This window comes from Phascolarctos cinereus, unplaced genomic scaffold (genome assembly GCF_003287225.1).
Source record: "Phascolarctos cinereus isolate Bilbo 61053 unplaced genomic scaffold, phaCin_HiC Scaffold_726;HRSCAF=1367, whole genome shotgun sequence".
In the NCBI taxonomy this organism is placed as follows: domain Eukaryota; kingdom Metazoa; phylum Chordata; class Mammalia; order Diprotodontia; family Phascolarctidae; genus Phascolarctos; species Phascolarctos cinereus.
In genome coordinates, this window is record NW_027556098.1 from 217,165,545 (window position 1) to 217,192,722 (window position 27,178).

At 37.8% G+C, this 27,178-nt stretch overlaps 1 protein-coding gene across 1 annotated transcript in view; it reads left to right on the plus strand.

Moving 5' to 3' along the window:
• The first annotated feature begins 12,673 nt into the window (after positions 1-12,673).
• Positions 12,674-27,178, plus strand: part of SLC25A12 (solute carrier family 25 member 12) — a 107,833-nt gene continuing 93,328 nt past the window's right edge. Inside the window, exons 1-2 of the mRNA XM_020990961.2 lie at positions 12,674-12,950; positions 13,961-14,014. Coding sequence (XP_020846620.1) covers positions 12,939-12,950; positions 13,961-14,014 — 66 coding nt within the window. The 5' untranslated portion in view covers positions 12,674-12,938. The remainder of the gene's footprint in view (positions 12,951-13,960; positions 14,015-27,178) is intronic.

The window sequence follows — 27,178 nt, forward strand, 5'->3', positions numbered from 1 at the left end:
GTGACTTGGCCAGGGTCACACAGCATGTGTCAGGCTGGATTTGAACTCAGGAAGATGAGTGACCGCAGGCCCATGCTCTATCCACTGTGCCACCTAGCTGCCTCACATAAGATAATGCAGAAGGAAAAAGAGAAGAAAGCCCAGGACAGAGACTTTCAGGAAGACTTGGATGAAGATTATGCAGAGACAACAAAGAAAGACTGATCAGACAGGTAGGAGGAGAATGAGGAGAAAGCAGTATCACAAAAACCTAGGGAGGACATAATATTAAGGAACAAAAGGTATTCAACAGTGACAAAGGTTGAAAAGAGGTCAAGAAGGCTGAGGACTGAGAAAAGGTCATTACATTTGACAACAAAAATAAAATCTCTTGTACTCATCTCCTCCCCTCCAACACTTCTACCGCCCTCTGGTAGGCCCTCATCACCTCACACCTGTGTTGTTGCAATAGCCTTCTAGTTGGTCTCCCTGCCTAAAATCTCCATTCTAGCTCATCCTCCATTCAGAAGGTAAAATGATCTTCTTAAAGCCCAGCTCTGACCATGTTACCCCATATTCTTTTTTTGAATAATATTTTATTTTTTCCCAATTCCATGTAAAAACAATTTTTAACATTTATTTTTTTGAGTTCCAAGTTCTCTTTCCCCTTCTCTTTTCTCTCCCCTCCCTGAACTAGTAAACAATTTCATGTGTTATATGTGTGCAGTCATGCAAAACATATTTCCACATTAGTCATGTTGTAAAAGAAAACACTGACCAAAAAATTAAAAACAAAAAAAAAAGTGAAAAATAGTATGCTTCAATCTGCATTCAGACTCTATCAGTTCTTCCTTTGGAGGTGGACAGCATCATGAGTCCTTTGGAATTGTCTTGGATCATTGTATTGATCAGAGTAGCCAAGTCTTTCACCAGCTGATCATCATTACAACATTGCTGTTACTGTGCCCAATGATCTCCCAGTTCTCACTTCACTTTTCATCAGTTCATATAGGTCTTATCATATTGGTTTTTTTTTTCTGAAACCACCTCCCTTGTAATTTCTCATAGCTCAATAGTATTCCATCACAATTGTATGCCACAGCTTGTTCAGCCATTCCTCAAATGATGAGCATCCCTTCAATTTCCAATTCTTTGCCACCACAAAAAGAGCTATTAAAAATAGTTTATACAAATAGTTCCTTCCCTTACCCCCTTTTAAAAAATCTCTTTGGGATACAGACCTAGTAGTAGTAGTAGTAGTAGTAGTAGTGCTGGATCAAAGGGTATGCACAGTTTAGTTGCCCTTTGGGCATAGTTCCAGATTGCTCTCCAGAATTGTTGGATCAGTTCACAACTCCACCAACAATGCATGAATGTGCCAGTTTCCCCAATTCCCCTCCACTATTTATAATTTTCCTGTTTTGTCATATTAGCCAATCTGATAGGTGTGAGGTAGTACCTCAGAGTTGTTTTAATGTGCATTTCTCTAATCAATTGTGATTTAGAGCATTTTTACATAACTATAGATAGCTTTAATTTCTTCTCCTAAAAACTGCCTTTTCATATCCTTTGACCATTTATCAATTGGGGAATTCATGTTACCCCCTATTCAAAAAACTCAAATGACTCCCTATCATTTCCAAGATTAAATACAAAATCTTTTCTTTGACTTTTAAAGTGCTTTATAACTTGGCCCCCTCCTACCTTTCCAGTCTGTTATGCCTTATTCCCCTCCACATACTCTGTAATCTAGTGACACTGTCATCCTTGCTATTTCTCACACAAGATTTTTTATTTCTACTGTAAAAATTTTCACTGGCTGTCCCCCATCTCTGGAATTCCCTCCATCCTCATTTTTGCTTCCAGGCTTACCTGGCTGGGAATCCTTCTGCAAGAATCCTTCAGCAGTCTCCCTTACAGGCTGATGTCTGCTCTCTGAGATTATCTCCAGTTTATCCTGTATATGTCTTGTTTGTACAGTGTTTGCATATGATTGCCCTCATTTGATTCTGAGCTTCTTGAGGGCATGGACTGTTTTTGTCGTTCTTTGTATCCTTAGCACTTAGCACAGTGCTAGCAATAGTAGGTACTTAGTAAATCCCCATTAAATGAATTAAGAGATCGCTGGTAATTTTGGAGAGAGTAATTTCTGTTGCACGATGAGCTTTGATGTCAGATTGTAGAGGAATTAGAACTGAGGTGAGAGGAAGTGGAGATAACTAATATAGAAGCCTTTCTCAAATTTAGCTAAGAAAGGAAGGAAAGATGTAGGATTGTAGTAGATATGGTCAGAGTAAGTGAGGGTTTTTTAAAGGTTGAAAGAGACATTGGTGTGTTTGTAGGCAGAAAAGACAGATCCAGTATTTAAGACTGAAAATTAGAGAGTCTGGATGATAAAGGGGGCAATTTGCTGCAGAAAATGGGAGAGAATGGAATCAAGGGTGTATGTTAAGAGGTCAGTCTTGGTAAGTGAAGGGCCACTTCTTCATATGAGACAAGGATAAAGAAAGAGTTAGTGGCAAAGGTCTCTGAGTAATATGAGAAGGAGTTCTCTTCAAATGGCTTAATTTTTTTTCCAGTAAACCGTAAGGTAGAGTCATTAGGTGAATGGATGCAATGAGGGTATATGGCAGATGGCTTGACTCAGTATAGCTTTAAGGTGAGTGAGATCATGACTAAATTAGAGTTGCCTTTCTGTGGTGAGGGCCTGGTTGAGATTTTGTAACATAAATTTGTAGTGGGGCCAGTCAATATGTTTCCATGATTTCTACCATTCTTTTCAGTAGCATACAAATAGGATCAAAGAAGGTGGATACTGGGAATAAACCAAAATTGGGTTTTTGCCAGGTGTGATCAGTGATAAGACAAGAAGGCAGGGGATTTGAATGTATTAGAACTTCCAGTCTAGAAACTTCTTCCACAGATACAGATGAGCAATTTGTCTATAATTTACGATCTTAGACCATTGCCAGTCCCTCAGAAGCTAAGTGACTTGCCCTTAGTGCATGGCTCATTTGTGTCAAAGGTGCTCTTTGTCTATTGATCTTCCTGCTCCAAGGTTCCAGCCCACTTTTAACTGTTATGCTGCCTCTTTGACCAGCATTTACTTCTATAACTTACACAGTGGATTTAATCAGTTCTTCCTTCTTTTTGACCTCAAATATTCCCTCTCACTAACTCTACACCTTTGCCTCTATTACTTCTCTTGTATAAAATACCTTTCTTTTTTCTTTGTCTTTCTACACTTCAGTAATCATTCAAAGCCATCTTATCTCTGTGAAAATCATATGGATTACTTAAACACACTGCTCATTCTTTGTGGAGATGTTGAGATAAACTGGGATTTAAATAATAGAGGTGGGAAACTATTCTATACAGAGGGGATGAATCACTCTTCCTTTATTAATAATGTATCACTTGAATACCTACTGTGTGTAAAGTACCAGGTGTGCCAGGTGTGAGTGTATCTATACAAAAACAATCAAGCAAACTTGGTCCTAGATCTAGAATAATAGGGAATGTCTTAGCCCTGTATTTTACTCTGGCTTCTGCTTCTTCTTATCACCTTCCAAGTAGACTCAAGCTCAAAACTCAGACATACTGAGGTAATTTTGGAAAATCTTTCTTGTTTGCCATATAGGCAAAATTCTCATTCACAGTAACACAAGTAATAATGCTGTCCTACATTATTATAATTAATTTAATCAGATTTATAACTCTGTTAAATAACTGTTAGGAACTTTGAACTAAAACTAAATGAGCAAGTTCTGTGTAAACCAGTATGGTTATACTTTTGAATGTATTAAGTGCCCAGCTCCAGCATTTATCAAGTATTGATCATGCTAAGTTTTTAAAGTATACAAGAAGAATGAGACATAGTTCCTGTCCATAAGGCACTTATAATCTAGTTGGGAAGAGGATACATACATATGTGAAAGAATTGGTGAATGAGATATATGTAGTTAATTACTAAATAAAATGGTTAAAAAAAAAGCAAAAGGCAATTTGACACAATTACCTTGTGCCAAGAAGTTTTGAGTTTCAGTCTTTCTGCTTCAAAGACTAACAGAACTGGCAGTAGCCATAGTAAAAAATCTGTTATTATTATTGGTAATAATGATAATAATAGCTAGCATTTTTATATCACCTACTATGTGCTATACATTGTGCTAAGCACTTCAAATATCTCATTTGATATAGTACATATAGTGGACTCAAATATTATGATAAGAAAGGGAAGAATGACTCATACCATGCAATCCTTCCAAAATCCAATAAAAAAAGATTGTCTATTGTTGCCTCTCATGATCATATATATATATATGTGTGTGTGTGTGTGTGTGTGTGTATGTGTGTATATATATGTGTGTGTGTGTGTGTGTGTATATATATATATATATATATATATATATATATATATATATATACACACACACATGACAGATCAAGATTTTGTATTTTGAAAGACCCAGAGGAGTTGGAGCCATAAAATGCATGAGGCATGCAAACTTAGAAAATAAGCGCAAAACTGATATTCCTTCTGATTCACTGACTTTCAAGTCAGCTTGGCTCAGCTTCTACAAAACAGAGGTTGACTTGCCTGGAAGTTGGACAATGAGTCTTTCAGTTAAAAAAACAGATGATTTTCCTTGTCCTAGGCCTCCCCTTCCCCTCTCCCCCACCCCAATCCTGGCCACACCCCATATGCTTAGTATGAAATAGAGTGAAAACAAAACTTACATGACAAATTTGGTAATGATTCAGGGGACTGTAGGGACCACTTTAGAAACTCTAGGCAAAGGTTAGGTCGAAGTTATGTTTATAAATCCTTTAATTCCCTTCAAATAGCCTTCCTGTGATGGCTTTATTGAAATCATGACAAACGATTTTGGCAGGTTGAATTCAGGGTAGGGAGGGATAGCATCCCGCTGGTTCTTTTGTATAGTGGTCTATACGCCTTTAAATTGCCATCCTAAATTATAACCCAAGAACAGCTCCTCTTCGAGTTAGATGAATTAGTGCTGAAACAGGCTGTTATTGTTTAGATATATGCACTCATTGGGTTTACTTCTTACAAAAAGAGCTGCAACATAGCTGTATAAGCTAGTAAAAATAAGAAGCAAAAATTTTTTTTTAAATCAACAAAGTAACTATGTGAGACTAGAAGATATATGAGAAACAACCTTGTTAAGAAAAGGAGTTAGGGTAAGACGAAAGGACAGTTTGGAATTGTCTGTTTTCTGACCATAATTTTATAGTAGCATAATAGTGACATCTCAGGTCCTTACTCACTGCCATAAGGCCAGGTGAGTTAGGTTTCTCTCATCAACAAGGATTCTTGGGTACCTTTAGGGGACAGAGGGGTGGTCTGATCTCTGCCACTGGCTCAATCCCCCATAGATTGTGTACCTCAACTATCTCAGTTCCATTTAACCAATTAACAATCAGATTAGCTTTTACAAAGGAATGTTTACTTCAAAGATATAACAAGAGCAAACCTAAGGACAAAACCTCATGTACTTCCTTAGTCTTTGGGGAGGGGAAGGGAATTAGAGTTTTAGCTTCACTTAACTTCTACATAGCATTAGTCCTACCAAGTTCCAAGTCCAAAGTCCCCCTGGGCTCATGTACCCAGACCTTGCTTTCTGTGGGCTTCTTTATCGGACTCTGCCAGCAACTTCTGGCTTGGAATACTATCTCTAAGATCACCGTGGCTTGATCTCCAGGGTGACTCCTCTCCCTACACCTAGAAGACAAATTAAGACCAAATCCCCAAGCCAGTTTCTTCAGAAGGGAAGGTTGTTCTTCCTGTCCTGCTTAGTGCATGGCATCTAGGCAGTGGGAGAAGACCTTCATCTCTGGAAAGAGAATAAGACTGTCTAACTCTGGTAGTTTAAAGATACAGTCAGTTCTGACTAAATAGCCAATAAATGAGACTGGTTCTACTCACATGGTAGGAGAATGCAAAATGTCTTCTCTCAGAAGCAGGTCTTCAGGGGTCTCCCATATGAGTGCCTCCATCTTAAGTGATCTGGGCATGCACCAAAGCCTGGTTACATTTGTTTACTGGGAGACTTAAAACTGGTATAGTTCTAACATGTACCTAAGAAGTGTAAAGCTGCTTATAAATGAAATATAGAATGAACTGTTTTCCTCAACTATACATGTTTGTTATAAAGGTTTTGTTTTTCCTTTTTGTTCAGTGGGGAAGGCAGGAAGAAGGGCAAAAATATAAATGTTTGATAATTGAAAAAATTAATGAAAAATAAATTGACTAGGTTTGTAGGCAAAATATCTGTGAATTTGTGTAGTATGTTCACATTTCAGTTTTATACTTGCCGCCAATGTGTTTTCCCAGGAATAGTAACTTCACAAGCAGATCAATTCTTCCAGGAAGCCAAGTCTAAAAGGATAGTTATTAGCTTTTTTTTTTAAAAGACTGGGAGCTTCCTATCTCACCCAGTTTGTAAGTTCAAACGTTCATGGTCCTAGTCCGTCTCTGATTGGCCTGGGACTCTTGAGATTCTCAGTTTCCAACCTAGGTCAGTTCATCCCTCTTTAGCCTCTACTGGTGGTGGCTTTGTGGGGTTCACCATGTTGATGCTGGACTTAGTGCAGATGCTGAGTCACCTAAGTCTGCAGCAGTTTAGAACTCCCTAGCTCAAAAAATCCATCTACAAGCCTCAATCTCCCAGATAGCAAGGATTACAGGCTAGCAACTGGCTGATTTTATAGTTTTCTGGGGGCAGCAATGAATATGTTAAAATGGTGACTGATTTTTAAATTTCTCTTCCTGAAAACACTTTCACAGTCCCTCCTCTACTCTCAGTCCTTGTTGATTCCCTGAAAATTAATTTCCAGATTAGCTATTCAAATTTGTTGTTTTCATTTTTAAGTTCTTTCAATCCAGAAAAAAATAGGCAAAATTCTCATTCACAATAACACAAGTAATAATGCTGTCCTACATTGTTATAATGAAAATAATAACTTACAGATGAAATTCTGTGAAATGTTCTTCTTGACATGTTCATTTTCTGCTAGTCAATTGGTTGATCAGCTCCTGCAAAGTGTACTTATTTCATAGTTTAAACAATTTATAATTCAATTTGTATTAGTTCTACCTAATATTAGTACATAATTACTACAACAGAAACTGTGCCTTAAGTTTCTTTGCACGCTTCGTGGAGCCTAGAACAGTGATTTAGAACTCTAGATTCTCAGCATGTATTTGTTGATTTAGTTTAATCACACTTTACTATATCTGGGCAAATATGAAAAATCCAATGGAGCTTCCATTACCTGGAACATCAGGAGGGGAGCGAAGTGAGGAAATACTCTTAGCTTTTCCAAAGAGCAGAAGGTTTATTTATTTATTCATTCATTTATTTATTCACTCATTCATTTATTCATTCATTTAAATTTTTTTGTTTATTTATTACTGGTTTCTACTGCTGGTGCTAAGTAGACATCTGAAAAACCTATAAATTTGCATAAAATGTAGATACCTTATGAAGAAAACTTTCATTGTGATCTAGTGTCTTCACTTTTAAATGTTGGCTTATGGTAGGACAAATACAGTGCTACTGCCTCCTTCACTAGGAAGACTGCCTAATGCTAAGCTTTCTTTCTTATTCTAGAAGTTTGAGCAATCAAGTAGAAATTTTTTCCTTCCATTTAAAATAGGTTACTCTCATTACACAGGAAGCTTTTTTTTTCAGTCTGTAAGATTTTGGGCAGCTGGAAAAAAGGAATGTTTTCATTATAAAGTCATATAAATAACTTGATGATCTAGTATAGAGAAGCTACCTGTAGGGAGATTATCAGGGATGGAATGAGTTTTCTTGCCAGCAGAAAATTCTATTTTCATTTCTGATTTCATTATTTTTTTAAACTTAAATGATATCTATTTTGGAATGGAAATGGGACATAAAGTACTGATGCAATCAAATGAATTTTATTTTGGAAGAGTGGACTTTGATGATTTCAGAGAAAGGAGAAGCAGACTTCCATTACCTAAAATTTCATAGAGGAAGTTGAGCCAAATGGGATGAGAAATTTTCAAGAACATGTAATTCCATTGAGAAATGAAATTCTGAAAACAAATAAAAATAGTTTTGATGAGATGGAAAAGTCTGAGCTGTCTAAATAGATTTGTGTGGATGCATAAGGAATTTGACCAGCTAAGATTTTTAAATGACCTGTACAGTTTTGATAGAAGAAAGGAAAACTAAGGATGATTTCAAAAGAATGGCATAGCCCAATAAGGATGGTGTAAGGAACTTTAAAGCTCACAATAAGCCACAACTGGTGGTAAATGCTAAAGATAATAAAAAGGTTTTTTTTAGTTCTGTTGGGGAGTAAAATGAAATTCAAAGCAGGAAAATGTCTATATCTCAGAGTAGATGAGCAATGACAATAGGGAACAAGAAGAACCATTCAGTTAATTTGCTTCTGTTTTCTCTAAAAAAGAGAAATATCTTCAGATTGGGAGGAAGAGAACAAAAATAATTAACAGGGATTTGAAACTCAAGATAAGTGAGGAGATGGTAGGAAAGCACTTAAATGACTTCTGTGAGTTAAGGCTACTACATCCTAGAGTTCTGAAAGAGCTGGGGGATGTGATTGCTGAATCATTTTCTGTGATCTTTGAAAAATCTTTGATAGGAAGAGAGGTGATGTAGCATTGGATATGGACAAATGTCCCAATTTTCAAAAAAGGGAAGAGTTTGTAGACTACATGCTATAGAGAGGCCAGTGACCTTGATTTTGATTATTCACCAAAAAAACATCAATATTATTTTTAAATATTTTATTGACATTTTTTGCTTTTATATCACCTTCATTTCCAAATAGATCCCACCTTAATCCAAAAAGCCATCCCTTATAACAAATAATTTAAAAAAGAGAGGGAGGGCAAACAGTTCAGCAAAACTAGCCAACACAATGGAATCTGACAGTATATGCTGTAATATATAATCACACTCCACCTCTGCAAAAAAAGGAGGATTGTACATATTCAATAATATATTATTAAAGAGATGGCTTATGATCATTAAGAAAAAGAAATGGTGATCATTCCATGTTTTTGACATGTATGCTAGATCAGAAGATTTAATTTAATCTAGATTTCAAAGTCTCTTATTATATCCTTAGGGATCCAATGGATCAATGTGGCTAGATTTTTCTTTTTTGATTCATGTGTAAATTGGATTTAAGTGAGGCAGAGTTGCACAAAGTCTTTGCCCCCCCCCCCCCCCCCCCCCCCCGTGAAATGGGTGAATGAGAACAATTTGTTCCAACAGCCATGAAGGCAGCTGAAGCAGGTGTTTTGGAATGCTTAGAGTTTGGTTAGACCTTGAAGATGTCAAGGTCATCCACGGCATCTTGAGCCATCCCCAGTCATCTTGACTCAGTCCTGCCACTGGACTGTGATGGCTCTGGAGGAGCCGGGGGGGGGGGGGGGGGGCTAGATTGGGATTGTTTGAATGACTGGACTCCATGAGTAGTCTGACAGTTTTCTTCAAATCAACTTGAAGGGAGACTTGTAGAATAATAAAGGGATTTTATCCTTGACTTTATATTTAGCATTTTTTCTTCAGTGATTTAGATGAAAGTATATATACTTATCAGATTTTTAGGTGCTATTGGTAAAGCTATGATTGATCCAGTTATTCTGGAAAGCAGTTTGGAACTATACCCCTGAAGTCATTACACATTGTATAATCCTTGACTCAGCAATACCACTAGTAGGTCAATACAATAAGGAGATTAAAGAAAGAAGAAAATGACTAACAATAGCAGCAAAAAATTGGAAAGTAAGTATACTTATCAATTGGGGAACAGATGAACAAATTAGGAAATTATAGTGTATGAATGTGTCACAAGAAGTCTGAGGACTATACGTGGAAGGGATTAGGGAACCAGCACCCCAAAAGGTACAGTAACATATAATGGAAGAACTCTGTTTCCCAAAATGGATCATATACAAGTCTTCTATATGTTTTGATCTGCTACCAACATGATGAGGAGAACTATTAATTGACAGTGTAGCTAAAGCTGAAACACATGCAAAAGGCACCCCTACGGGCAGTAAATCACTAGGCTCAAGTTCTTTCTGGCCTGCCTAGCACTGTATAAAGAGGACAAGCTTCTGGCAGATTGGGGAGGGACCTTTGGCCCACTCATACCTGGAGCTTGCATGGTAGTCCCTCAGGCTCACAATCTGGGAGTCATCCTGAATTCCCCGCTATTTCTTACCCCTTGTATTCAGTTTGTTGACAAGGCCTGTCAGTTTCACCTTTGCAACATCTGTCATATGTCCATTTCTCTCCTCTGACACTGCCATCACTCTAGTGCAGACAGGTCTGATCCTGTCACACACACACACACACCCTCCACAACTCAATAAACTCTAGTGGCTCCCCTTTGCCTTCAGGATCAAATACAAAATTTTCTATTTGGCCATTCAAAGCCCTTTATAACCTAGCCCCCTACTTTTCCAGTCTTCTTATGCCTTATTCCCTAAAAGGGACTCTTCAATCCAGTAACACTTCTATCCTGGCTGTTCCAAGATCAAGATATTCCAATCTCTCAGCTCCAGGCATTCTCTCTGGTTGTCCCACATGCCTAGAGTGCTCTCCCTGCTCCACTCTGACTACTGACCTCTCTGGCTTCCTTTAAGTCCCATCTGAAATCCCATCTCCTGTAAGAAGCCTTTTCTCTTTTCTTTTCTTTTCTTTTCTTTTCTTTTCTTTTCTTTTCTTTTCTTTTCTTTTCTTTTCTTTTCTTTTCTTTTCTTTTCTTTTCTTTTCTTTTCTTCTCTCTTCTTTTCTCTTCTTTTCTTTTCTTGATAGGCCATGGGGTTAAGTGACTTGCCCAGGGTCACACAGCTAGTGTCAAGTGTCTGAGGTCACATTTGAACTCAGGTCCTCTTGATTCCAGGGCTGGTGCTCTATCCACAGTACCACCTGGAGACCCTGAGAAGCCTTTTCTAACCCTTCTTAATTCCAGTGCCTTCTCTCTGATAATTATTTCTGATATATCCTGTATATAACTTGCTTTGTATATTTTTCTGTGCATGTTGTCGCCCTATTAGATTGTAAGCTCTTTGAGGGCAGGGGCTATCTTTTGCCTTTTTGAATCCCAGTGCACAGTGGCACAGTGCCTGGCACATAGTAGGCACTTAATAAATGTTTATTGATTGGTTGATTGATAGTAATTATCAGAGGCAGAATTTGAACCCCATCCTTCGGATTTCATATTTTCTACCTTGAGTTATCTTAATGGAGGCATAGTATCAAGTATAAGGGAGGTGACTGTTCCATTGTCCCTGGTCAGATCACATCTTAATACAGACTTCAGTTACTAACACCAGATCATTAATATTTTAACAATATCACTGAGCTAGAGGATTTCCAGGGAAGGATGACAAAGATGGCGAGGGCACTGGAGGTCACGTCGTATGAAAATTAGTTGAAGAAACTAGAGATCTTTTGTCTAGAGAATTACAATGAAATAACTAACATTTATGTAGTGCTTTAAAGTTTACAAAAATGTATGTCATGAGCCTCACCACAACTCCATTAGGAATTAGGGGTGTTATTGTGTCAATTTTACAGATGAAGAAACTGAGGAGCAGAGAGGTAAAATAATTTGCCCACCTCCCACAGCTGGCAAGGGTATGAGGCAGAAGAAATGAAGTCTGAAGACAGGAAGAGAAGGAAGGCACAGTCTACGTGCATTTGAAGGGCTGACTTACAGAGAGCTTTTAAGCACTTTCTGCTTGATCCCAGAAGTCTGCACTGGAAGTAATGAGTACAAGTTGCAGAGAGGCACATTTTAATTGAAAACAAAGAAAACTTTCGAACAGCTTAAGCTTTCCAAAAGTAGAATGAAATCTCAGAAGGTGAGAGAGTACCTTATTAAAGATTTTCTAGTAGAGTCTGGATAATTGCCTGTCAGGTATGTTGTAGACAGTGTAGAGGGTACTTCTGTTTAGGGAGTGTTGGGTTTTTTTAGACTACCTGACTGTGATCCTCCTTTCCACTTTGCAATTTTTTGATTTTATAAAGCTGCAGTAATCTTTAGACGATTAAAGGCAAATATCAGTTATCATATGGTCAGGGTGTGGTAGAGACTGTCAGTGAGGGAGGAATGCAGATCTTTCCAAGCTATAAAGAGACAATGAAAATTTTAATTTTATAAAAATCTAGGAGCTGAAGGGGGCAATACACATCTCTGTTTTCTAAGTTGGATGGGAAATGGAGTTTGAAGTTACTTCTAGATTATCTGTACTCACTGGACACAGGCTGAATCCTGGAAAGCTGGGGAGGAGGGGGAATATTGCTAATAGGACCTTATGATAGCAAAAGGTTCAAAAGTTAACTGGATTTCCATTGACCAGGAGCCCAGCCCTACTCCAGTCAGAAAAACATTCATCAAATCTTATCTTGCTTTCAAATCCTCCCCAATGTAAATAATACTGAATCTTTGTTATCAGTATTATTTGTTATTTTTATTTATTGTGTTATTACCGGCAATAATAGGTAGTGTTCTGTAACCTCTGGAACTCTGGCCCACGTCGGGATAAAACAACTCAGAGGTTGGAGCCCGAGCCTTGCCCGAGACAGTGAGCAAAACCACACCCACTAAGAGGCCCAAGGAGAACCAGGGCTTTCTCCGTGGTGGCGGCGGCCTCTGGGCCCCTCAGCAGCAAACTCAGCTCAGCCTATAGCACGCGACCCTCGGGCTTGGGTTTCTTCAGTCGGATCGCTCCCCTCCTGGCCTAGCGACCTCGCACCTGGACAGCCCCCTGCCCAGCGGGATCCAAGTCCTAGTCCTCCCAGGGCTCATTTGCATAGGGACGCGCGCGCCTTGGGCCAGGGAGGCGGCGCGCGCGCACCCTGACAGCTCTACTCGCTGGCTCGTTCACTAGCTCGCTCCCGGCTTCCGAGCACAGCATGGCGGTCAAGGTGACTCCAACTATCTGCTGCTGCTTATGGCATAGGAAACGTTACCGGGGCTTTTTTTTTAAAAATTTCTTCTCTTTTCGCATTTCCGTTTTTGCTTCGCTCTCTGATAAACGCATTTCGGGTCTCCAGCTCCTGGGTCGGGGGGAAATCTGTGCATGGGTTGGGAGGAGAAGATGCTTGCCTGGGGGAGGGTAGGAGGAGGGACAGGGAGTTTGAGGGTCTTGTGTGGACCATGAAGCTGGTTCGGGCACCCTGCCAAGGGGGTGGATTCGGGGGGCATACATCCGTGAGCCTGGGGAAATTGTGGCGGAAAGAGGGTGGGAGGAAGTTGCATGTCAGGCCAAGGTGGGGGGGGGGTACTTGCAGTGGGGGAAGGGAATGATATTTTTTTGATGAGGGGCCTCAGTGCAGTAATTAGGGGCGTTATTTCAGTAATCAGGGGCCAACGTTGGTATTAGCAGTGCAGGTTGCAGAGTTGAGAGTTTTTGAGAATGTTGCTACAATCTTAATTGGAAGTAGAAAAAAGACTTCATTTTTTATTTCATTTCACCGGCATCATGTTTTAAGCAGGATCGTTTTCCACTGGGAAGGCTGCTAGGCCATGAGTTTAACTTGGGCATTTTGACTTCCCGGTTGCTGACCCCTTCCTGGCCTCTTGGTGTGGAGATGGGCGTTTGCTACTGCGTTGCTAATAGAATGGGAAAAAAATTTAACTACTTAACCTTAGCGCCTACCTTCTCTGTTACAGAAGCACTGTATGTTCAATTTGCAGCTTCCTCCAGTTTTTCACACTACTAGTTATCCTTCAGCCCTTCAGGTCACAGCCATCCCATGTGACAGCTGTAATCAACAGCTGGTGTCTTTTTATTTTGTTTTGAATTTAAACTAAATATACTTATTAAGGAGATAAGCGAATCGATTGTCTGGAAGTGAACTCTTACCTGCTTAGATTGTAGTAAATTTCTCTAGTGAAGCATTAACCAGCCTTTTTTTTTTTTTTGACCTTACAGGTGCAGACAACCAAGCGAGGTGATCCTCATGAATTAAGAAACATATTCCTGCAGGTAAACTTGTTTATGAGTCATAGTTTTAATTGGGATTCACATGGAGCCATGGTTAGGCCTTAACTTTCAAAAACGGCCTATGATTTTTCAAAACAGGGCTGAACAATACGTCACATGGTTCTGCTTCTCAGACATACTAGAGAAATTTCATTAAACAGTTTCTACAATTTCTTTCAGAGATTTATTTACTGAGACCTATGGGAAAGATAGTAAAAGAATTTTCAATTTTCCTACCACTTAGTTATACAATTTGCTTGTATTCATTCTCTTAAAAGAATAGTTAATAGGTTATAGTACCTGAAATTCTTTCTCCTTTAGAAATTCGTGTAGTTTTCTTGATCATAAGTAATCCTTGCCTTAATGTATAAATAAGAAATGCAGCTTGTTACTAAGTTGATAACTTGTAACCCTTTTTTGTTTACTCTTAAGTTCATTGGTATTTGTGCTTTTAAAAACAATTTGTTATTGTTATCTTTGTATCAAATTCTTTAAAGAATATTAGACTTCTTTAAAGGACATCATACACTATATAGCAATCTTGAAGTCTGCTCAGACTTCAGGACTAATGACCTTAGCTCTAACCTTTTTTTCACTTGTGTGTGTGTGTGTGTTTGTTTTGTTTTACTTTCCTTTCTTACGTTTCAGAAGTTCTATGTACAGGAAGGTGTTCTTTAGAAATACAACTGAAAGTGAGATAAGCCAAGTTTGTATTTTACTAGAGTCTGTTTTCCTTTTCCTTTTTGTATCCTCAGCATTTAGCAGGTGCCTGCTGCTAGTACATAGTAGGCATTTGCCTAAAGTTTAGTGAATGAATGTTGAATATTGTAAGAGTTTCTCTAAGCTGTTGTGATCTCTAGATGTGGTGGTAGGGAACTCAAGAAACCAGAGTTCTTGTCACAGCTTTTGCCAAATCTGTGACCTTAGGCAAGACACTTAAGCTTTCTGTTTGTCAGTAAAATGAAGTAGTCCCTTTAAGTTCTGTAGATATGTGGTAATTCAGAAACAGTAATAGGTTCATATTTATCTCATAGTTAGAAAATGTGACTTTAAAAAAATTAGGAGACATGGCTTGATTATTATGTCTAAGTGTATTGTAGACTAATTTAAATATATATGTGTATTAAAATTGAGATTTGATAAACAGATTGAGCTTAAATATGCAAGGTTATTCTGCCAAGGTTTTAGAAACATCTGATAATAGTGTAACTTCCAACTAAATAATAATAATGTCAATGAATGCAACAGAAATGTTATTTAGATTTTATTTCTGGTTTTAAAATCTTAGTTTATAATAAATAGTCTTAAAACTAATAAACCTCTTCCAGCCATTAACAGCAGTTCATGCCATTATATTTGTTTGCCAGATGAGGTTACCAGATATATTTTATAGATCTTTGTATATCTGAGAAATCAACTGACTCCTTTCTGATTAACAGAGACTTTTCTTCCTCCATGTAACTTTTATCAACATTAAATTGAGTATTTTAGATACAATATTCTGGCACCTTAATATCCTTTCAGGTGGCACAGTGGATAGAGTGCCTGACCTGGAGTCAGGAAGACTTCTCCTCCTGAGTTCAAATATGACCACTTACCAGCTGTGTGACTCTGGGCAAGTCATTTAACCCTGTTTACCTTAGTTTCCTCATCTATAAAATGAGCTGGAGAAGGAAATGGCAAGCCCCACCCATTTGGTGGTAAAGAGAGCCAGACTTGACTGAACAATATAATCATAATATAAAATAGCTTTTCAGATTAAAACTTTATAGTAGACAAGTTGCTGATTTGCACCTGTGAAGGACATTCTCCACACTGATAAAGTCTCAAATCTGGACACTCTTCCATTCCCCCTTCACCAAAAAGCAGGTGGAACTCATTAATGAGCTTATTTTGAGCACTTTCTGTTGGTTGACACATTCTTAGAGGCTCTCTGACTACAACAAGGAGATTACAGCATAGGAAGTTTCAGAATATTTACTTGAACTGCCTTGAGGACAGTTGCAAAGTAACATGTCAGTAAGTGAAAAATAAAAATATATGCTTGCTGTGTTATTTTGTATCCTTTTTGTACCTAAAGTGAATCAGAGTGGGGTAATACAGGATGTGGTTAGAATCAAATCATAGAACCACATATTTTGAGCTGGAAGGAACATTCAAGGTCATCTAGTTAACTCTCTTTATTTTACTATAAAGTAAACTAAGGTGGAGATTAACTTGCTTGGTCACAGGGAGTAAGTTGCAGAAACAGGAACTGAACCCAGGTCCTAAAACTCTAAATCTAGAATTCTTTTTACTGTAGGATGTGAGTTTTTTAACCACATCATGAGGAACAGTAGTTGTATGCAGGCCAAAAAGAAGAGTGTTGCCAAGGACAAAGGCACAGAGTTGAATGGAGAGGACAACAAACAGATTGGTTTGGCTAGAGGACAACAGCCGTCTTGTGGAATGCTGAGATGAGGTTAGAAAGGTATGGGATAGGGGATTGTTGGCAAAATGCAGAGGTGATTCTTGTTACAAAGGATTTAACATAAACAGTGTGGTACTATGCAGTAGCCTTGAATACTAGGCAAAGGACTTTGTATTTGAAAACGAAAAGATCAATTATAGAGTCTTAAATAGGAGGTAAAGGAAATTGGGTTTAAAGAAGGCTGTTCATAACAGCAGCTGTTATATATATGATGTATTAAAGAGGGAAAAACTTGGAAGGAAGAAGGATGACCACTACCAGACTCTCCATTACAATAATGAAGGTAAGAGGCAACACAAATCTGGAAGAGGTCTATCTGTGGAAATGGAAAGAGAGGGATAAATCCAGAGGCACTGTAAAGTTTCCTGTTTGAAGTGTCCTGGCATTCTTAGGTTGTCTCTACCTATAGTGGAAAGAGCACAGGCCTAGCAAGCAGGAGACTTGGGCTCCACTTATACTTCATGACTGACTGATTTGCTGTGTGAACTTGGGCAAGTAGTTTGAAATATGAGGCTCAGTTTCTTTATCTGTAAAAGGAGGAGAATAGACTAGATAATTTGTAAGGTACCTTCCAACTTTAACATTTTATTCTTAAAATTTATGGAACTTAGTACTTGGATTGATAGTGAGGAGGCACAAGATGAGAAAAAAGAGAAAGAAGTGAAAAAATAAAATTTTAAATTCAGGGCCTTCAGGAAGGTGAAAGGGCAGGAGGGAGTCTTGAAGCAGTTGTATTGTAGTGGAAAGAACATTGGCTCTAAAGTTAGAAGCTCTGGGTTGAGTACCCAGTTGCTACTAATGAGCAGTTGGACTTTGGACAAGTCACTTCACCTGTTATCTTTATTTTCTTCATTTATAAAATGTATTGCCTGCTTCTTGGAATTGTCATTAGAAAAGCGCTTTGTAAACCTCATAGTACCACAAAAATGTGAACTGTTATTATCATTATTAATTTATTTTTAACATTTCAAGTTTCATTTGTTAAATGTATTCCTCAAGTCATGGAAATACGAAACTGAGGGAGTGAAGTTGGAGGTAGAGATTTGTGTAGATGGGAGTTGAACCCATGAAATTGAAGGAAGAGAATACAGAATGAGAAGAATTAAAGAGCAAAAACTGGGCCATGGGTGATTGTTAGAGGTAAAGGGGTAAGGCAGAAGAGAAGAAGCAGGCTTGAAGACATGAAAGCCAAGGGTAGAATTTTTAGGAAGAAGGGGACAATAGAAAGTGTCAGATATGTAGATTATCCCATCATCTAGTGAGTGGTTTGATTTTGAGAGGATTCTTGGTGGCAGAGTAGGTTTAGAATCAGTTGGGTGACTTTATGCAGAATAAAGGCTTACTTTTAAATTTTAAACAATTCTGCTGAAAGTTCCTATTTAGGGCTACTTAATTCTGGATCACATCTGCCTAAATTCTTGCAGGGATAAGATGTCATATTTTATTTGGGTAGATAAGTTGAGTATTTCAAGACTGTTGGTGCATGTTATCAGAGGGATTGTGTAAAATCATTTAACTAAGAGGCAGCTGCAGGAGAGTGATAAGTATATTGATGGAAAATCATGAGATCTGATTTCTAGTTCTGCTCCTGTCACTAAGTAGCAAGCTGTGTGACCTTAGGTAAGTCATTTGACCTCTCTGAGTGTTAGTTTTCTTGTCTGTGGAACTTGATGATGACTGAGGTTCCTTTCATTCTGGTTATGAATTGTTATATAAAATTCCATACCAATATGAGGTAGTATACAATAATACTTATTCATGTTTATGTAGTGCTCATCACAAAAATCCCATGAAGTAGTGAAAGTATTATTTTCCTCATTTTACAAAAAAAAGTGAAGCTCTGAGAGGTAAGATGATGAATTGTAGAACTTGTGAGCATGTTACTGTCAGCCCAGATTTGAACCTGGGTTTCCTAATGCAAAGCCCAATGTGCTTTCCACTCTATCATTCTGTCTTGATGTATTTCACCAGCTTTTAGCATCTGAAGGGACCAGGTTCTCTGTGTTCACAAATGTCATTAATGATATCTGCTAGCATTTCTCATCCCCAGGCCCAATTTGTCTCCAAGATCTTTGGCCTGAGAGGGCAGTAAATGAATTCATGCCTAGCCAGGTCTCCTGTGCAATAATTTCTAAACTAATTGTTAAGTTAAAACATACTGTTGTTATCCTTAAGATCATTTCTTGGTTAATTGCTTCTTTCTCATCCATAAACTCTCACTGACTTGTTGTTGTTCCACTTATGGTAGATGGTCAAAAGTGGTGGGGAGGGGACCAATAGCAGAGAAGAATGAGGGTAGGTAGGGTAGAAGATAGTGAGAACCTTCAAGACTCTCTTTTATTATTTAAAGATTGTAGTTTGCAGAACTGTGCCTATTTGCTAAAATTATCAGAAACTATTTTTGGTAAAATAAAATTTTTAGAAATTGTATTTGTTATCCTTCTTTGTAAACAAAGACTTAATGCTACTTAGTATCAAAAGAAATGAGAATTGGTTGGTAAGTGCCCGTTATTCCAAGCCTACATATTTCTATATGTTATAACATAAAGGTAGTAGAAAATGATAATAAGGCTAAATAAGTGATCTGAATATATTTTTATTCTGATAGCTCACTCCCTATTACCAGTGCAGTGGGTAAGAAAACAATGCCAACATAGCCACAAGTGATCATTTCTAGGGAGATGTTCATTAGAAAATGCCTTATTTTTAAAGTTGTGGATATTTCCTCCCCTTTGGTGCCTGAGCTAATTATTGGCATTTATTTTTGTCATTCCCACGGATGATTGCCTAATTTGAGTCAACTGGAATACTTCTATTTCCTTGGGTTTTCCTCACTGTGGTTACCTTTTCCCATTCTTGAGCTGGTTCCAAGTTAGGGGTCTTCTGCTATTGAATTGCCTACTGGTTCTAAGACAAGGTAACTTTGTTTTCTCAGTTGTATTAGTCTGTTATTTCACTTAGATAGCCAGACCACACAGAGATACTTGAACCTAATAAATATGTGTGTGTGTATAACTGTATATATGTATACATGTATTTATGAACATGGATATACTACAGTGCTTTATTCCAGAATCAAAATGTTGGGCTCCCAAAGGCTGGGTTCCTAGAGACTGTGCCAGCAGAGGGTAAATTTTAGAAATTTTAGCTAAAAACTATAAACTTGGTAATGGATTGAGATCCTGCTCCCTTTCTGTTCTATCAAACTGCATCCTTCCCCTGTTATCTGTGACAGAGTCTCTACCAGCATTGGCTGGTCATTCAAGGATGTGGCTACTGTGCTGAGCTTTTAATATACTTCAAAGACCACCAGCTCATGGGCCCTGAAGGAGACTCCTCTTGAGTTGGAGGAGTAGTTTTGTTTTTGTTTATGTTTTTTATTTAACTAAAAGTGGGAGTCTGCATACCTTCCTCCTTCTTTTTGTCAAGAAAAGGCTGATTTAATCAGAAATATTGATGGTTATTCAGGCTGATCTATTTCTTACCAATGTCTAAGCTTCACAGGTCTTTATGAGCTTTACCTTGATTGTCAAGAGCCAGGAACTGGATACACACACACACACACACACACACACACACACACACACACACACACACACATTCTCCTTGAATGTTCCCATGGTTACCTAGACTGAGAAATTGAATGTTTATTTTGGGAACAATGCAGATTAATTATTCAACTTAATCTGCCCTAGAAACCCTTCTAGCTCTAGTTACTCCACTCACCATGGTCACCATTTTCCTTTTTGAGGATTTTGACCATTTTGTGGGAAAAAATATTTTCAGAATTTGTGTATTATGTATACTAGCAGCTAATTTCATTGATTAACAAGTGAAATTAATAATGCCTCCCCACTTTTCCTTTTTTGGGAAAGCAGTAATGTAGTAATTTGGCAGTGAGCTTCCAAAAAGTGGACAATATAAAAATGTATTTCAAAGCAAAATGAATGAATGAATCAAGCAAGCAAGCAGCATTTATTTAGTGCCTTCTATGTTACAGGCACTCAGCTTGGTGCTGAGGATTGAAATACAAACATAAAACAGTCCCTGTCCATAATGAGCATACAGTCTATCAAGGGACACAGTAAGTACACATATAAGTAAATACAGAATATATTTAGTATTTAGTATTAGGTAATTTTTTTGGGGGGAGAGAGGAAATGGAAGTTGGAAGAAAGAATCAGGAAAGGCCTCATGTAGGAGGTAGCTTTTGAGTAGAGCTTTGAAGATAGCAAGGGATTCTAAGAGGCAGAGGTAAGGAGGGAGTGCATTCCAGGCCTGGAGAAAGAGCCTGTGCAAAAACAGATGGGAGATGGAATGAATTTTCAGAATAGCAAATAGATTAGCTTGTTTAGAGATGTAAGTTTCTTTGGGAATTTTATTTGTACAGAACAAGGGTGTGGTATAATAGCCCTGGTTTCTCTGTGTGTGTGTGTGTGTGTGTGCGCGCGCGCATGCATGTATATGTATGTGTGTGTGATATATATGTGAAATGAAAAGAAAAACTATAGAAATTATATGCACAAAACTACATTAGTATTAGTGCACATGAGGACCTTTGCATAATTTTAAAAATTCTGCTAATATGAATTGTCTTTCTTGATCTGTGTGGCTGAATAGGTTTGGCATTTGCTGCTTCTTATTAGAAAATTCTTTACATTGTAACTTAGGTTTTCATGTTACAAAGAAACCAGATAGTCAAAACAGGGTGACATATCTATTATAGCCTTAAAAAAGTTTTATAGGCCTGCTTTACTCACAACCGGTTGTGCAAAGAGCATGCCATGCTGCTAAAGGGCATACATTCCTGCCTAAATTTGGCTTCTGTTGGAAATAGAGTCCAGGAAAGGGGGAAAGACCATTAGGAGGGAATAGCTCTGTGTGTTCAATTCTTGACCCAGTACATGCTGTTCCTATTTTTGGTGTCTGGTCATGTATACATTGCTTTATATGAAATGCACAGCAGTTATGTATTTTGTTACCACACCCTATTGACATTGTCATCATTTCACTGTTGAAATCAAAATGATGTTAAGAAGCAAATGTTACATAAGTTCTCAGGTGAAATAAAGTCGTGCAACAGTTTGTGCTCATATTATAGTTGCACACTGGAAAAGCAGGGAAGTTTACCTAGGCCAGTCAGGACTGATCTCCCTGGTGAGCTGAGTGATTCTTGCCAAACCCAAGAATCCTTTTTTTTGAAGACAAATAAAAGTATTAGAACAGCTCTTCCCACTTGTTTAGTAAGCCCAGTGAGAAGAAGCAGACAGATACAGAGACAGTCAGTGGATATCTTGCCCATTAATGTGTTTTAACCCTTACATTGGTTTGGCACTTTAGAGCTTCCAGATTGCTTTCACTTATGTTACCTCATTTGATCCTGACAACTCTTGGGTAAGCAGAGAATGTTGTGATATCCCCAATTTCATAGGAGGAAATAGGACCAGAGAAATTAAGTACCTTTCACAGCCTCACAGCTAATTAGGGGTAGAGTCTTCTGACTTATTGTCCATTGCTAATTAGACAATGCTGCCTTTCAATGAATGGGAGAAATGTAGCTTTTAAAGTATTTATACTTTATGTTTCCAGTGAAGAGGCCTTTTCTGTAGAAGTGTTAAGAAATATTAACTTCTGGGAGTATTTTCCAGATTTTTGCCCAGAAGTTTTTGGATATATGGTTATTTATTGTATGCATTTTTAGCTTTTTTAAAAATTTATTTATTTATTTATTTGGGTGAGGCAATCAGGATTAAGTAACTTGCTCAGGATCACATAGCTAGTAAGTATCAAGTGTCTGAGGCTGGAAGTATTCATTTTTTTAAAGAAAGTTCTTTCCTTAGGCATGTTAGGGAACCTGAAGAAACAAATCAGTCATAGTATATGTCCCAGATTTGAATTTTTCTCTTTAGGCATTTGCAGTTATTTTTTTTTCCATTCAAAAAGCTTTTCTCATAAGTTTGAAAGAAAAAAAGTGTGTCTATAGTTTGTTTACAGTACCTAAACAAAGGTTCCATGAACTTTGATTCCTAAACAAATTCACATTACTTGGATTTAATTTTCATTTTGTTTCTTACATAGATGTGATTTAAAGTTGTAGATCAACTCTGTTAGGTTCAGTCCCTAAGCTTAGCTTGTGATAATTATTTTGTAAATCCCAAGGTCATTTAAGACTAAATTCAGTAACTGATACATTTAGGCAATTGGCCAAATAACCTACCTTGAGTAATCAAGGTCTTGATGTGTTGGACTGTCGCCAAATATTATGACCTCATTGGAACTGGAAGTAACTTGATCTAATCACCACATATTTGCATGGGATACTTGTATTTTTATTTTTTTTCCAAGCAATTACTTAGATTTAATTACCAATATTATCTGTCTTAAGGAAATTAGTCTAATTTTCAAGCTTCAGAATGTTAGGTTTTCCCATCACCTATACAAACATATCTTTTTATTTTTTTGTTTTGAATTGTTTGTCAGAGCATGTACACTTTTGCCTGAAAAATAATTGAATTGCATTTGAAAAGTTTGACCAAGAAATAGCTTCTCTACTATTTTTATACCAGTGCTGCCTTCACATTGGGATTGTCTTTCACTTGTCCTTGACTTGGTGCCCATTTAGAATTCCTAGCTGTTAAGAAGGCATCTTTGAAATAGCAAGTGATTGCCTTTGAAATTAAAGTATATTTAAGTTTGTATGAATTTGAGTTCACTGTCACTGTAATCATTAGAAGTTATTTGGAATCAAACTGGATATTATTATTACATTAATGCTAAGTCATTTGCATACTATTGAATTATTGAAAGTCATTATTGGTTGGCTTGGGGGAAGCAGGCCCCCAGACACTTTTTCTTACCCTTTCTTATCCCATTCCATTTGAATAATTTGAATCATTTTGATTCCCTTAAGGCAGAGTCAGGAAAAGAATCCAGATGTTTACCTAAAGTTAGACTGTGTTCTATTTCCCAGTAAAAAGTTGTGTTGTCATTATAAAATATTCATAATGGGAGTAAAGCCTCATTAAAGGCATGAAGGCTATTTAAGTTTGATAGTTTATTTTCCTAATGTTATATTACCTACATTAAAGTGGAACATAAGCTCCTCAATGACAAAGACTGTTTTTGCCTCTTTTTCTTTTTCTTTTTTTTTTTTTAGCACCCAGTGCCAGGCACATGATAGGAGCTTAACTCATGCCTGTGGAACTGAAATGAATTTAATGATTAGATATCATTAATTATTTTCTGGAGTGTTTCAGCTATTTTCTTTTATTTTGTCCTAATCTAGTGTTTTTCTCTCCAAAGTCACCAGTGATTTCTTCTTTTTAAAATTTAATACTTTATTTTTTCCAATTATGTGTAAAAACAATTTTAGCATTCTTTTTTCAAATTTTGAGTTCCAAATATTCTACCTCCTCTCCCCTCACTTGTTGAGAAGGCAAACACAATGATTTCTTGATGGCCAAAATCTTATGGCCTTTTCTGTGCTATTAGTCTCTCCTCAGGATGCTGTTCTCTCCTGATTTTCTGCCTGTCTGACCATCCTTTAATCTCCTTTATTCATCCAGGTCAGGATTACTAACTGGGTGTTTCCCAAGGCCTTGTTTTGAGTCTCCTCCCCACTCTTTCCCCCTCTATATTACCTGGTTTGATGTTTTCATCATCTCTCATGGGTTCAATTATGATTTCTATGTAGATGATTGATTCCCAGCTCTGTATATCTGTCTGTCATCTCTTTCCTGAGTTCCAGTCTCCCATCACCAAGTATGTCTTGGACAGCTCTTGAACTGATGTCCAAAATTGAGCTCATTATCTTTCCCCCTATACCTTTACCTCTTCCTAACTTTCCTATTAGTGTTGTGGGCATCATCTTTGCAATCTTAGCTTCATCTTCAATTCCTTTTGTACTCAGCCCACATAGCCAATCTGTTGCCAAATCTTGTCATTCCTACCTTCATAACATCTTTCATAATTCTCCTTCCCTCTAATCATAGAGCTGCACTCTGGTGTAGGCCCTTATTATCTCTTGCCTTCAAACTGGTCCTTACATCTTCTGCCCTGAGGCTCCTCCTTCTCTCTGATTAAAGAGCAGATATTGGAGAGCTCCTCCCAGATTTTACATTCAGAAAAGGCCCCAATGAAGTCATCTTATAATTTCCCATCTGGCTATACTCCTCTGTACTTTATCGTGTTCCAGTGATGGGTACCCTTCTATGCCTTCCTCCTGTCTTCTTTTTAAGTGTGGTCTTCCTCCATTAGACTGTGAGCTCCTTGAGGGTAGGGACTGTCTTTCTCCTTTCTTTATATCTGGAGCACTTAGCTCAATGTCTGGCACCAAGGAGGGTTTATTAATAAGGGTTTATTGACTATCGAATTTTGAAATCCATTCTTTTAATGTTCAAGCAAATTGATTAACAGTTGTGAGCCTCAGTTTTCTTATATGTAAAATAAAGTTAGGGATGAATCTTGCCCTACTTGACTCCTAGGCTTATTGTGATATTAAAAATCTGTATGTTTGTAAATGTCAGCTGTGATTATTATTTAAGGAGCACATATCTATGTCCAAGTACATGCATGGATCTTTCAGCTCTTTATTTACTAGTCTTAGACTGCCATTCCTCAGACAAAACGCCCACTGAATTTGCCAAGTAATTGCCTTTAATTTAATGAGTTAATTAGTTAACTGCCTCCTGTAGAAGTCAAGCACAATACTTCTTGTGAATGAGAAGACTTTTTCACCCCTCTGAGCTATACCTAGGACTGTTTGCACTTTATCTTTCTGTTAAAATCAAATTAAAATAGATTTGGAGGAAAAAACACTTAAGGGAGAAAGAAAAAACTAAAAAAACCCCAAGGAAAGTGATTCTCTCCAGCATCATTTGTAACTCTTGGCACTAGTAGGGCCTGGCTTCAGTAAGGAACAACAATGAAAGCAATTGTTTTCTTGGTTGTTAGCTGTGGCCTTAGTAGCTTGTGGGAATGCAGCCTCACTTTTTGGCACTCTGTAGGTCACTGCTTCTCTGACTCCAGAAAACCAGGAAGTGTTGTGTCTGCAACAAGTGCAGTATGCTTCTACCCTCCTGTGTGTATATTGGTCACAATGCTAGCAATCAAATTCAGAAATTAGAAGACAGATACCCTCTGGTGAATCAGATGGGTTCTTAGCCTCCGAATAGTAAACCAGTAGAGCTTTGACAACAGCTAGAAGTGGAAAAAATATAAACAGCAGGAATCAAAATAACCACAGAGCCACATTCTTTCATCATCCTAATTTTGAGTGCCTTCTGTGTTTATGACATCTGTCTTTGAAGTGTGCTATTGAATTCAGCGAATATTAAGAGCCTACTATATGCAAGGCTCCAGGGCAACAAAGATAAAAAATTCCTTGATTTCTACTCTTAAGGAATACATGATCTATATAGATATACAAATATAGTACAAAAACAGGATGTTGTGAAGGAGAGTTCCAGAAAAACTCCTCTCAGAAAATTTGAGGATAGAGAGTACTTTCAGCTGGGAAAATCAAGAACGATTTCATGGAGGACGTGGTACCCAAGCTGCCTTGAAGGAGGAGGATTTTAGTCGGAATTTGGGAGGATGAGTGCTTTCTAACCTTGCACCCCAGTAAGACAAAATAAGGGAAGAATGTGTCCAGTTTGACCAGAATATAAGAGTAGATGAGTAGGAGAGGTAGTTTGGAGGCCAAATTGTGGAGAGCCTTAAATGCTCCTGTAAAAATGCTTACTTTGGGCCAAATATGTTATTTTTTCCTACAGGCAATAGGAAATCAGTGATGGTTTTTTGAGCCTGAAAGTGACATGACTATGCATTGTTGTTGAGTCGTTTCAATCATGTCTGACTCTTCATGACCCCATTAGGGGTTTTCTTGGCAAAGATGCTGGAGCAGTTTGCCATTTCCTTTTCCAGATTATTTTATAAATGAGAAACTGAGGCAAACAGGTTTAAATGACTTGCCCAAGGTCACAGAGCTAGTAAGTGTCTGAGGCCTGATTTGAACTCAGATCTTCCTGACTCCAGGCCCAGAACTCTGTCCACTGTGCCACCTAGCTGTCTATTAGCAGGTCATTAGGAAGATCATTTCAATAGCTATGTGGATGTTGGACTGGACAGGGAGAGGGTTTAGGGGACCAGCTAGGAGTTTATTACACTAGTTCAGTGAATAAAATTTAAATATTAGATTTGACATAGTCCTTACCTTAAGGGATGTTCAATCCAACAAACGTCAATTAGTGGTAAAAACTATTCTGAGGGGTGAGCTATTTGAGGCTATCAAATTCAAATCTTGTCTCTACTACTTTTTAAATGTGTGGCCAGAAGTGAACCCCTTAGTTTTCTACGCCTCAGTTTTCTCACCTGTAAAACAGAGATAATAGTAGTTGTAGAAACTGCTTCACAGGATTATTGCCAAAGGCAGCCTTGAGATTACATGTGTAAATTCTTTTGCCAATTTTAAAGTGTCATAAAAATGTCTGTTGATATAATAATCAAAGGCAATTGTTAATGGAGGCTATGGGAAGTAGGAAGCATTTTAAATTGGGATCTTAGATAATATCTAAGATTATTCAGTCAACAAACATTTGTTAAGCGCTTGTTATGTATGCCATGAAGTAGTGTATCATACGTGAAGGAAATGGGAAATGCAAAGCTAAGAAAGAGTCCCTGCCTCAAGTCTGTAAGAA